The 14,142-nt window shown below is 49.0% G+C and overlaps 1 protein-coding gene across 1 annotated transcript; it reads left to right on the top strand.

The window, feature by feature from the left end:
- The first annotated feature begins 12,555 nt into the window (after positions 1-12,555).
- LOC109787273 (putative invertase inhibitor) lies at positions 12,556-13,056 on the top strand. The gene has a single exon (XM_020345829.4). The coding sequence runs from the start codon at positions 12,556-12,558 to the stop codon at positions 13,054-13,056; it is 501 nt and encodes a 166-aa protein (XP_020201418.1).
- Positions 13,057-14,142: the final 1,086 nt, after the last annotated feature.

The raw sequence follows: 14,142 nt of genomic DNA, 5'->3' as shown, positions 1-14,142 counted from the left end.
CATAAGAGAGAACATGTGTTGCGCTGGTGGATAGAGATCACGGTTGTTCAGAATAGAGCTTCGCATCGGAAGAGGAAAAATACTGTTAAGGCATTAAGGAGGGAGGATGGATCGAAGTGTACTGATGATGAGGGCATGTGAGTCATGGCGGCAAATTTTATGAGGTGCTGTTCACATCTGAGGGATCGCGGGAGGGTGACAGGATCTTACAACCCATTGAAACGACAGTGACGGATGATATGAACGAGAGGCTGCTAGCTCTGTTTACAGACGAGGAGATTGAGAAAGCACTTTTTCAGATGGGGCCAACGAAGCACTACTAGGAAAAGACCTACTAGTGGCGCACCAGTTTTGCCTAGTAATGGCGCACTACTGGTGCGCCACTAGTACCACGCCACTAGTATTTTTTACTAATGGCGCACCACTGGTGCGCCATTAGTATCTGGTATACTAATGGCGCATCAGGCGGTGCGCCATTAGTATGCCTCCCAGGGGGCCATATTTACCCATGTGCTTTGCCATACTAATGGCGCACTGGGGGTGATGCGCCATTAGTATCCTTTGGCATACTAATGGCGCACTGCGGTGTGATGCGCCATTAGTATCCTTTGGCATATTAATGGCGCACGTCGGGGTGATGCGCCATTAGTATGTATATTAGGGATTTTTTTTCTTTTCTGATTTTTGCACAGATTACAAAATATATTATTGGACAGAATATAAGCAGCACCACACAGCAACAGTAGATTCATCGAATACAATAGAAGATTAGTCTCCGAATACAATTCATCATATTAGTCTCCGAATTCAAAAGACCGAACAAACATAGAACATTACAAGTCTCGAGACCGCGAGTAGCGAGTTTGTCTTCACATTACAAGTCGATATCGATCATCTAAACTACCATCACATAGAAGAGAGCTGCGGTCATCACGATGAGCATCATCGCGATGAAACTGGTCTTCATCCGGTTCCTCCAACGCTCCCTCCTCTCTCCCGCTAGATAGCGCGCGTACCTAGATTCCGCCTCCGCCCTAGTGGTGTACCCTTTGTAACTGTTACCGCTGAAACGGTGAACCTGTCTCCGACACTCCTCCCAGTCGTCGTAGACTCCGGGAACCTTACCCTTGTACACGACATACGATGGCATCTCTATGCACTAGCCAAACAACAGACAATACATAAGCAATATATAAGTATGTAACAAAAGGATCGGAAGAGAAAAGCAAGACATTAATAGCACGATTCATGGTCCTACTAATAAATAGCATCGATTACATCTAAGTTGAACGACTGTCCAAACCAAAGAGACATACAAGTTCATTTATCACTTGTTGGAGTATGCTACAGCTTCTGCAAATCACAAACTCCTTTAGTTTACATCTCAGTTTTAGCTAACACTACCGTTTCAGTGAAGGAGTCATAACTGAATAACAGGCACTAAAATGAATTTGATGGCATCAAACTGAATTTTCACTATAATATGTTCATCATTTAGCAGCAGTGTACAACCTTTGTCCTGGATTTTTTCTCTACCTTCGTATCCACTGACTGAATTTCCTCTACAGCTTGACAACCAGTGTAAACTACTGTACTGAGAACAGCAACTTCAAACTCACAGCAACAAATTGAACAGTGAGTAAGCCTGAAGATTCTTCTCTTGCAAACCCTCAACCCTAGCTACTTAATTCTCCAACCCCCTTTCCTTGTCCAAAATTCTCCAACCCCCAACCCTAGAACACATCAGAAGGAAATCAAGAGGGGGAAGAGGGGGAAGCGGCTCGGGTGCTCACCGGGGAGGTCGAGGGCGACTCGGGGTAGCCGGAGCTAGTCGAGGCGGCGCGAATTCGGCGTCGAGCGGTGGCGATGGTGGCCGAGGCGGAGGAAATCGGCGGGCGTCGAAGGGATGGCTCGAGGGCGTCCGAGCTCGTACGGGTCCTCGTAGTCGAAGAGGAAGACCTCCTCCTGGTCCTCCTCCTGGTCCTCCTCCTCCGGCTCGGGGCGCGGGGGCGGCGGCGCGGGGGAGCTGCAGTGGTGGGGGGCGCGGGGGCGCGGGGGAGCTGCAGTGATGGGGGGCGCGGGGGCGGCGGCGCCGGGGAGCTGCAGTGGTGGGGGGCGGCGGGGGTGGAGTTCGGCGGGGGTCGGGGCGGCGGCGTCATGGGTCGGGGCAGCACGCGGGTGGATCTTGGCGAGGGAGAGGGACGAAGGGGAACTGGCGAGGGAGAGTGAGGAATTAGCTATAGGGGGGAAACTTACTAATGGCGCACAAGAAGCGGTGCGCCATTAGAATGTTTTTTTATATAGCAATGGCGCACCCACGGTCGGTGCGCCATTAGTAAACTTTTTTTTATATAGCAATGGCACACCAGCCAAAGGTGCGCCATTAGTAATCTTTTTATTATTATTATTTTTTGTTGCATCTAATAATTTTTTAGAAAATGAATATGAATATGAAACAGTAATAATTTTTTATAAAAACAGTAATAATATTTATGAATATGAAAAAAATCATCAAATTTATTATTTGAAAATATAATCAATTTTTTTTTGCAATTTTAGTTGCATTCATTTGTGACGGTGGAGCGGGCCGGGGAGGGTGCGGGGGGTCGTCGGCAGCGGTGGAGCGGGGGAGGGTGCGGGGGGGGGGGGTCGGCGACGGCGGCCGGTGGAGCGGGGTAGAGGGTGCGGGGGGTGCTCGGCTGCGAGGGGGACCTGATCTGGCGAGGTGGGATAGCGATCGAGATGGAGGGGGATCGAGATCGAGTGTCCATGAAATTTAAAAATATTCATGAGTTCAAAAAGTGCCCATGAAATACAATCGAGAAATGAAGGCTACAATTTAAGAACAATCGATCTTAGCTAGCTATCTGTTCACAATCTTCTTGCCCTTATTTTTTGTAAATGGAGTTATTCTCTTGAACGGACGTCCTTTAGGTAGGGTGGTCCTGCTTCTTCTTGTGGTGTATGCTGATACTTCATCGTCGTCGTCATGTTCCATCTTCGGGTCGCCGTACTTTTCGAAGTCTTGCTCATTGGCAACTCCATCCATTCCGATGATCTTCCTTTTGCCTCTCCTCACGACAACACGACTGGGCTTTGACGGGTCGGTAATGAAGAAGCATTGGTCCACTTGGGAAGCCAGTACCCATGGCTCATTTTTCGCGGTGACGTTCGCGCCTGCGGTCTTGGATTTGGCTTCGGGTATAACCATGGTGGTGAAATACCGGTCTTCTTTTATGACGCTCTTGGCCCATCTGACACGGAACATTGGGACCTTCTCTCCAGCGTAGCTCAGCTCCCAGATCTCCTCGATCCTTCCATAGTATCTGTCCTTGTCGTTACCGGTGTAGGATTCCTGTTGGAAATATGCCCTAGAGGCAATAATAAAATGGTTATTATTGTATTTCCTTGTTCATGATAATTGTCTGTTGTTCATGCTATAATTGTATTAACTGGAAACCGTAATACATGTGTGAATACATAGACCACAACATGTCCCTAGTAAGCCTCTAGTTGACTAGCTCGTTGATCAATAGATGGTTATGGTTTCTTGACCATGGACATTGGATGTCATTGATAACGGGATCACATCATTAGGAGAATGATGTGATGGACAAGACCCAATCCTAAGCATAGCACAAGATCGTGTAGTTCGTTTGCTAGAGCTTTTCTAATGTCAAGTATCATTTCCTTAGACCATGAGATTGTGCAACTCCCGGATACCGTAGGAATGCTTTGGGTGTACCAAACGTCACAACGTAACTGGGTGGTTATAAAGGTGCACTACAGGTATCTCCGAAAGTGTCTGTTGGGTTGGCATGAATCGAGACTGGGATTTGTCACTCCGTATGACGGAGAGGTATCTCTGGGCCCACTCGGTAATGCATCATCATAATGAGCTCAATGTGACTAAGGAGTTATCCACAGGATCATGCGTTACGGTACGAGTAAAGTGACTTGCCGGTAATGAGATTGAACAAGGTATTGGGATACCGAGGATCGAATCTCGGGCAAGTAACATACTGATTGACAAAGGGAATTGTATATGGGATTGATTGAATCCTCGACATCGTGGTTCATCCGATGAGATCATCGTGGAACATGTGGGAGCCAACATGGGTATCTAGATCCCGCTGTTGGTTATTGACCGGAGAGTCGTCTCGGTCATGTCTGCATGTCTCCCGAACCCGTAGGGTCTACACACTTAAGGTTCGGTGACGCTAGAGTTGTAGAGATATTACTATGCGGTTAACCGAAAGTTGTTCAGAGTCCCGGATGAGATCCCGGACGTCACGAGGAGTTCCGGAATGGTCCGGAGGTAAAGATTTATATATGGGAAGTCCTATTTTGGCCACCGGAAAATGTTCGAGATTTTTCGGTATTGTACCGGGAAGGTTCTAGAAGGTTCCGAAATGGGGCCCACCTGCATGGGGGGACCCACATGAACGTGGGTAGTGGGGGCAAGGCCCTACACCCCTGGTCAAGGCGCACCAAGATCCCACCTTAGAAGGAATAAGATCATATCCCGAAGGGATAAGATCAAGATCCCTAAAAAAGGGGGATAACAATGGGTGGGGAAGGGAAATGATGGGATTTCTTTCCCCCACATTTGCCAACGCCCCAATGGACTTGGAGGGCAAGAAACCAGCCCCCTCCACCCCTATATATAGTGGGGAGGCGCATGGGAGCAGCACCCCAAGCCCTGGCGCCTCCCTCCCTCCCGTGACACCTCTTCCTTCCCGCTTGCGCTTGGCGAAGCCCTGCCGGGATCCCGCTACTTCCACCACCACGCCGTCGTGCTGCTGTATCTCCATCAACTTCTCCTCCCCCCTTGCTGGATCAAGAAGGAGGAGACGTCCCCGCTCCGTATGTGTGTTGAACGCGGAGGTGCCGTCCGTTCGGCGCTAGGATCATCGGTGATTTGGATCACGACGAGTACGACTCCATCAACCCCGTTCTCTTGAATGCTTCCGCTCGCGATCTACAAGGGTATGTAGATGCACTCCTCCCCTCCCGTTGCTAGCATCTCCTAGATTGATCTTGGTGACACGTAGGAAAATTTTGAATTTCTGCTACGTTCCCCAACAATTCCATCGTTACCCCGGAGTTCTGATAACCATCGCTCTTCCTGTCCTTGTCCTCGGTGTAGAATGTGTAGCCGTTGATATCGTACGCCTCATACGTCATCAGGTTGTGCTCGGCGCCCTGTGACAAGGCGAATATGAGTTGTTCTTCCGCGGAAGAATCCTCATGTAAAGGGTACGACAGAAGCTTCTGCTTGAACCAACGCGTGAAACATGAGTTGTGCTCTTTGATTATATCTCCGTCCGTCCTCTGTTGGCCTCGGTCATTGTACGTCTTCTCAATAAAGGTTTTGTGCTCTACCACCCAAGGATCGACCACGTCTATGTGTTGTAGCGTGACTAGGTTTGTTTTTTCAAAGTTGGCGAGTCGACCATCGAAGTCGACATGCATTTCGCGGCGACCCTCACGGTGACCCCATCCAGCGAGCCTGCCGAGGTGCCTGTTGATGGGCAGACCAACGGGGTTCTCGATGCCTAGATAATTCGTGCAGTAGGAGATGCACTCTTCGGTCAGAAAGCCCCTGGCTATGCTTCCCTCTGGACGTGACATGTTGCGAACGTATCCTTTGATGACACCATTCATCCTTTCGAACGGCATCATGCTGTGCAGGAACGTCGGCCCGAGTTGGATGATATCCTCCACAATATGGACCAGCAGATGCACCTTAACGTCGAAGAATGCGGGCGGGAAGTACATCTCAAGCTCGCATAGTATCACCACGATCTCTTCCTGTAGCCTTCTGAGTTGCCTCACGCCAACCGACTTCCGAGAGATGACGTCGAAAAAGTTGCATAGGCCAAATAGCGTTTCACGGACGTGCGCGTCCATGATCTCACGGATTGCAACTGGAAGTATCTGCGTCATCAGCACGTGACAGTCGTGAGACTTCATCCCGCTGAACTTCTGCTTCGCTGAGTCTAGGTATCTGCTTATCTTCCCCGCGTAACCGTAAGGAAGTTTTACTCCTACGAGGTAGGTGAAAAACTGATCGATCTCCTCCTGACTTAGAGTGAAGCACGCGGGAGGGAAGTCATTTCCGGTCTTCTTGGCCTTTTTGCCTTTGCGACGACTTTCCGTGTCCTGCTTCACCTCATCATCATCATCATCATTAGCGTGAAGCTCCTCCCTGATGCCCATTGATTTCAAGTCTGCCCTTGCTTTGGGCCCATCTTTGGTCCTCTCTGGCATGTTGAGCAGGGTACCAAGCAGACTCTCGCACACGTTCTTCGTGATATGCATGACATCAAGGCTGTGAGGCACACGGTGGATCTTCCAGTACGACAAGTCCCAGAAAACTGACCTTGTTTTCCATACCTTCAGCAGTGGCTCTGGTGCCTTTCGCTTCTTTCCCGGCTCTGGCGCCTTTTACTTCTTTCCCGGCAGTGGGCAATCTTTCCAATTTTTCAACAGCTCGTCTATTTCCTCGCCGCTCCTCGTACGCGGGCGTCTTTGGGGTTCGGTTTCACCATCGAACAGATCCTTGCGTTTCCTCCACGGGTCATCATCGCGAAGCCACCTTCGATGTCCCATGAACACGGTTTTCGAAGAACCGAGATCTCTATCTAGATGGCGATACGTTGTGTCATCCATGCACCTGACGCATCCAGAAAATTCGTGGACCACCTACCCTGCGAGATATCCGTAACCGAGATAGTCGTGCACCGTCGTGAGCAGTGCGGCTCTCATAGGGAAATATTCTTTCTCTGTGGCGTCCCACGTATTGGCTGGCGTTTTCCACAGCGTGTCTAGCTCCTCTTTCAGCAGCCCCACATACAGATTGATGTCGTTCCCTGGTTGTTTCGTCCCTTCAATTAGCATACTCATGTGAATGTACTTCCTCTTCATGCACAACCAGGGGGAAGGTTGTACATCCACACAAACACAGGCCAGGTGCTATGTGTGCTTCTCTGGCTGCCAAACGGATTGACTCCATCGGTGCTCGCGCCCAGCACGATGTTCCTTGGATCCTTCCCAAATTCTCGGTGTTCGAAGTTCAACGCTTGCCAGTGGCTCCCATCCTTAGGGTGACTCAGCATCTTGTCTTTTTTATTTATCTCCGGATCATTTGCGTCATCTTCTCGCTTCTTCTCCTCCCTATCCGCGTGCCAACGTAGGAGCTTTGCTACCTTAGGGTCCGCGAAATACCGCTGCAGACGAGGAGTGATCGGAAAGTACCACACCACTTTTCGAGGAGCTTTCTTCCTCTTCTTGTATCGAGTGACGCCGCACACCGGACATATGGTAGACTCCGCGTGCTCGTCCCGATAAATGATGCAATTGTTCATGCACACATGGTATTTCACGTGCGGTAAATCCATAGGACACACGATTTTCTTCGCCTCCTCGAAACTGGTCGGGCACTTGTTCCCCTTGGGAAGACGTTCGCGCCAGAATGACATGTTCTCGTCGAAGCATGCGTCGGTCATTTTGTGTTTTACCTTCATCTCTAGACCCATGAGCGTTACTTTCAGGCGGGTATCCTCGGGCCTGCATCCTTCATACAATGGAGTAACCGCGTCTATCTCCAGTTGATCCACCTTGGCTTTCTCTCGGGCGGCAGCTTTTGCGTTATCCGTCTGCTTGAGAAGCAGCTCTTGAATATGAGGGTCCTGCACCCAGCCCATCGATGGTCCATCGTCGTCTGCTCCGCCGGCATCTTCATCTTCATGATCATGCCCTTCGTCTGCTCCCGCATCTTCCTCATCATCATGTCCGGCATCTTCTACATGATGACTGTGTATAGCATCACCGTCGTGATCATGTCCTGGAGATTCTTCGTCTTCTCGCCCGCCCGAGCCGCGGTGGTTGTCTTGCTGCCCATCCTCATTTCTTGCCCGACCCCCATGGACGACTTCATAGTCATCTTCATCACCTTGCCACCGATAGCCATCGATGAAACCACGCAAGAGCAGGTGGTCCCGCACCTGCCCGGAATCTGGGTCCGCAATAAGGCTCTTCAGCTTGCATCTTCGACACGGACATCTTGTCTCCGTCTCGTTCTTTTCAAGCATCTCGGCCTTCTCGGAGCTCAAAAACCTATTCACGATGCCTTCGGTCATCGTGCGGACCATGGTCGCCTGCGGGGTAGAGCAAAACGATATTTTAGAACCAAGAAAAAATTTGGCATGACTTTCCCTAAAAATAGGACAAAAAAGAATGCATAGTGCCAAAATTCTCGCCGAAACGGAAATGAATCAACATTCCGGCAAAATATTGGCCACTATCGCATTTCAAATACCGGTACCTGCAAACACAAACATATATGCAACACCACAAACATATGCAACACCACAAACATACATAGATCTAGCTAGGCCATAAAAAGTGCATGTGCACGTTGTTCGAGAGGGAGAACAACATAAAGATAGCTTCCCCCTTACTTACCTATCAAAAAAGGTAATTTAACCACTTAATTTGGATGAATTTATGGTGCAAATGAGGTGAGGAGGAGGAGGCAGCCAAGACAAGCTTGGAGGAGGAGGTGGAGAGAATGAAGTGGGGAAAGTGAGTGGGTAGGTGTGGCTGTCCAAAATATCTAGCTCGTCCCAGATTACTAATGGCGCACCACCACCTAATGCGCCATTAGTAACCCTGGTTACTAATGGCGCACCTGCTGGTGGTGCGCCATTAGTAGTGTTTGCAAAAAAAAACACTAATGGCGCACCAGGGAACAATGCGCCAGTACTAGTTTAAATTAGTAATGGCGCACTGTACCCTGGTGACTAGTAATGGCGCACTGTGCCCTGGTGCGCCATTAGTATGTTTGGGAAAAAAATTGTTATTAATGGCGCACCGTCTGTCTGGTGCGCCATTAGTGTCTTTCACACTAATGGCGCACCAGCACATGGTGCGCCACTGCTATATAGTAGTGGCGCACCACATGTCTGGTGCGCCATTAGTGGCCATTTCATCTATAGCCCTTTTCCTAGTAGTGAAGGCCCCGGGACCAGACGGTTTTCCGACAATGTTTTACCAACGACACTGGTCGTTGGTAAAAGAGGAGGTGTGTGCAGCTATACGAGATTTCTTGGCGGGGAGGACGACGCCGGAAGGATTTAACGATACAATCATCGTGATGATTCCCAAGGTGGCTTCACCAGAAATACTCACTCAGTTCCGACCAATTAGTCTATGCAACGTCTTGTATAAGATTGCATCAAAAACGTTGGCAAACAGACTCAAGGTGGTGCTACCGATGTTGATTGCGGAGGAGCAGAGCGCGTTCATCCCGGGGAGATTAATCACGGATAATGTGTTGGTGGCTTATGAGTGCGTTCACGCAATTAGGAAAAGAAAGAGGAGGAAAACTCTTTGTGCGATTAAGCTGGATATGATGGAAGCCTATGACAGGGTAGAGTGGATCTTTTTAGACCAGGTGATGACAAAGTATGGCTTCTCTTCTCACTGGAGAGAGATGATCATGAGGTGTGTCAGAACAGCAAGGTTCTCGGTTAAGCTAAATGGTGGCCTATCACACTGTTTTTTGCCGTCTAGGGGTCTACGGCAGGGGGACCCGTTGTCACCATATCTGTTTCTATTCTGTGTGGAGGGATTCTCAGCTTTGCTGAAGCATGCACAAGAGGAGAAAAGGATCAAGGGTGTATCGTTCGGGAGCACTGGCCCCACGGTCACTCATTTACTATTTGCTGATGATAGTATTGTTTTTCTGGAAGGGTCTCACGACAACTTTCTTTGTCTTCGTGCTATCCTACAGGATTATGAGGCGGCCTCTGGACAAAAAGTAAACTTGGAGAAATCGGCGATATTCTTTGGAAATGGGTGTGCGGAGGAGGAAAAGGAGGCCCTTAAGCAAACTATGGGTATTTCTTCGGAGGCTCTCAGTGAGAGATATTTGGGACTACCAACGGTGGTAGGGAAATCCAAGGATGGAGCTTTTAAATATGTAAATGAGAGTGCAAAGGGGAAAGTTTCAGGATGGAAGGGGCAGGGCCTATCCAAGATGGCCAGAGAGGTTTTGATCAAATCAGGTTTACAGTCTACTCCTACTTTCACTATGAGCTGCTTTCAACTCACCAAAAAGATGTGCGGGAATCTGTCATCTATTTCTTCAAATTTCTGCTGGGGTGAAGCCAATGGTGAGAAAAGAGTACATTGGATTGCATGGGATAAAATGTGTTCGAGAAAGCAAGAAGGAGTGCTTGGATTCAGGGACACGGAAGTTTTCAACCAAGCTTTGCTTGCCAAGCAAGCTTGGAGACTGCTGCAGGTGCCAAACTCTTTGTGTGCGCGAGTGCTCAAAGCGAGGTACTACCCTAACAGCTCCATACTCAATGCAACTTGCCCCGATGGGGGATCTTTCACGTTCAGAAGCATCATTCACGGCCATGAACTACTCCTGGAGGGGCTAATTTGGCGTATTGGAGATGGATCCAGAGTGCGCATTCATCATGATAACTGGATTCCGCGCAAAGGCAGCCTGAAGCCACTGGGCCAGGTGTTTGTCACGGGCATCACTAGAGTGGGCGATCTGTTAAATGAAACAAGTACTGGATGGGACAAGGAGAAGGTGCAGAATATGTCCCCCCCAGGCGAAGCATGCGATATCATGCAAATTACTGTGGGGGGGCCGGGAGTGGAGGATTATATCGCATGGAATTACACGAAAGATGGAGTGTTCACGGTTAGATCGGCCTATCACCTCGGTATGGGCAGAAAAGGGCAAAGACAGGGAATCAGGGGTCGTCATCTTCTGTCGTGAACCACAAAGCATAGATAAATTTGTGGGACACGGTGGCGCCGGGTAGAGTGAAAATTCACACCTGGCGTTTGATCCGCAACGGACTGGCGGTAGGATCGGAGCTACATAGGCGCAAAATCAAATCGGGAGTGTTTTGTGTAGTATGCGGAAGGGAGGAGACCAACTTACACAGGTTTTGGCGATGTCCACATTCAGCAAAGTTTTGGAAGCTGCTGTACTCGGAATTGGGAGCACCGGCGGCGATCCCGCTGGAGTCAGTTTGTTCTCAGAGTGCGCTAACCCATTGGCTAATGACTTGGTTTGCTGATGCTTCGAATGATGCTCGAGCCATCATGGTGCACGGTCTATATGCGCTTTGGATGGCACGGAATAACACACACGAAGGGACGAGAATTGAGGAGGCGCGGGACATATCTACGATGGTCATGAGGCTCATGGAGGAGTGGTAGCAGGTGAATGGCAGGGAGAGCAAGACCCCTCGTGTAACCCCGGTTCAGAACTGGAGCGTTCCAGATGATGGGTGGATCAAGGCGAACGTAGATGGAGCAACAGCTAGAGGAGGAGAAAAGGGGGGCGGGGGGGGGGGGGGGGGGGGGGGGGTGATCTTCAGAAATGCAGAAGGAGCTTTCATAGCTGCGGAATGCCAATACTTCCCTGACGGTGGTGAACCAGCGCTGGTGGAGCTTCAGGCGTGCAAGAGAGCGGTGCAACTAGCGGAGGAATTCAACTTCGCCAAATTACATCTCGAGATGGACTGCCAAGAAATAGTACGCAAGTTGCAAAGCTCAGAAGCTGATCTGTCCACTTTGGGGCCAATGAATAAGGAAGTGAAAAACCTGCTAGCACTGCGGGAGTGGAAGGTGTCGTGGGTTCGGAGGACGGCGAATGGAGCTGCGCATAAACTTGCAAAAGAGGGACTAGCAAATAATTTGAGTAAGGTCTGGGTGGTTGATCCCCCAGAGTGTATTTTGCAAATTCTGTCGGCAGAAATCCCTGCCTTTTATGATTAAATAAAGACTTGGTTGAATTCAAAAAAAAAGAAGTTACATGTCATAGGGGAACAAAACTAGCGGCACTGGCGGAGAGAATAGGGGCGAGGCGGTGGATCACATGCTCGCCGGCGAGGTAAGCTGGAGGCAGGAGAGAGTCACGGGCTGAGGATTGATTGGGGAGAGAGGAATTAGGGGAGTAGGTTAGGAAGGGTCAGAGGTTTTTCTGGGATGTCTTGTGCGTTGGATGAAAAATGTATGGACGGTGCACGAGTAGTCCGATGATTGCTTCCCATCAGACGTATAATAGGAAGTGTTTCCCAAACTTAATTAAGCTGCATGCTATGGTTATCACTTTCATCAGCGTCTCGAATCAACACAGAGCTGCGTGCGTAGTGTGAGGCCACCAGGCAGCCATGCATGCATGCATTAATATTTGTATGAATTTGATTCGTGTGACTGGATCCGTTCCTTTGTCCAGGCATATGACTGCCTAGCTTGGCTAATTTGGGAACAAGATTTGTCGGTGATTCAGTCCGTGGAAAAGGAATAAAATGATTTTGTTTATTTATAAATAGCAAAACATAACATTCATTATATATACTTGCCGTTTTCAATCGGTTTGCTACCAAAGATTGATAATACCAATCAAGCATTTCCATATTTACGTACGACCAGGGCTATATATATGCACCATCCAAGTTGATACGATTTGTCACCAAACACCATATCAAGGTAAGGTAATCGTGGCACAAACAAACCATGAGGAGGCATTGCCAAGCTCTCTCATGCTGTCTCGTCGTCCTCCTCTTCTTCATCCTCGTCTCGTCCAGCAGCGCTTCCACTCTAGAGCACATGTGCAAGTACATCGCCAGAACCCGCAAGGATATCGGCTACGACTACTGCATCAAGTTTTTCCAAGCCAACAAAACTAGCGCCACCGCCGACAACCGCGGCCTTGGCGTTATCGCCACGCAGATCAGCCGCGCAGTAGCCTCGGACACCCTCAAGCGAATCGACACACTCCTGGCTTCGGAGAAGGACAAGAAGATCCATGCGCCCCTCTCTGACTGCCGCGTGCTGTACTCAGCCGCGGTGAACTTGCTCAAGGTGGCGGCGAACCTCAACGCCGTGGTATTGGACACCTACACCTGTGAGAATGGGTTCCGCGTGCTAGGCGTGACTTCACCACTGGCCGCGGAGGACGCCAGGTTCCTTAAGGACTGCTCCATCGCTCTCATTATAACGAGCACGTTCTGGTAGACAGCTCTAGTTACGAGTCCATGATCATTTGGATCCTTCAATAAACTCTTTGAACCCACAATTTCAGATCATTGATTTCGATTTTGGGTATATCGATTTTCTGGATCATTGCTCTAGTTACAGAGTTTCTTTGGGACCAACTATTCGTAAGTTGCCTAAAAAGTTATTCTGGGTAAGTCGATTTTCTGGATCATTATTGATTAAGATCCAATGACCGTCCTTTTTTCTTCTTCCTCCAGCTTTCTTCCTCCTTCAACCGTTTCCCCTCACAAAATCGCCTTTTCCAAATAGTAAATTCAGTCAACTTACATGTTTTCTAGTGAATGGAAATAGCAATCATCAACACTATGGCACACAGTTTGCATATAATTGTGATGATAAAAGGAATGCATATCGCGCATCAATGCTCGTGATTATTTAAGAGACCTGATGCCTTGTGATGAGATACCCACACTATCAAACCATTGGATGGAAGCCTGTATGGTCGTTGGATTAGCATGATGGCCTGGTCCCTGGTGCGCATCTTCCGTTGACTGTTTTCCAAAATTGAAACAAGGTTAAACAGATTACGTGGGATTTAGTAATAAGGGCATCTTCAATGCCGACCTGCAAATTTCCTCTGGCATCCGTCCATGGATAGAGTGGACTAGTCCACGGACATGACCATCCAATGTTGTCCGCACATATTTCAACCATTGTTTGAATTAACCAGACGAAATTCATGCGAACATAGAGGATTTCATATAAACTAGATGAGATTCAATACATTTTGAACTTTTTTATATAAACTGAACGAAATTCATTACATTTTTCATCTAAACTGGGCTAAACCCTACTCTGAATAATCGCCAGCGCTCGTTCCCCAATTTGGCCATGAGCCTTCTCCTTCTTCAGTTTCACCTCGACGCTCTCCAGCTCCGCCCCCGGAGCCCCCAGAAATGAAGCTATCTGCTTCCACATCGCCACCAATCGGCTAATCGACCGATAATGTCCAGCCCATCAAACTTGGCTTCAACAGGAGGGAAAGAGCGGTGGCCTTCTTGGTACCCAACGTGGCAGCGGTCCGGACCCCCACAAAGCCCCCTC

Source organism: Aegilops tauschii, chromosome 6 (assembly GCF_002575655.3).
Source record: "Aegilops tauschii subsp. strangulata cultivar AL8/78 chromosome 6, Aet v6.0, whole genome shotgun sequence".
Classification (NCBI taxonomy): Eukaryota; Viridiplantae; Streptophyta; class Magnoliopsida; order Poales; family Poaceae; genus Aegilops; species Aegilops tauschii.
Note: the sequence above shows the minus strand (reverse complement) of the source record. Positions and strands in the feature narration are given on the sequence as shown.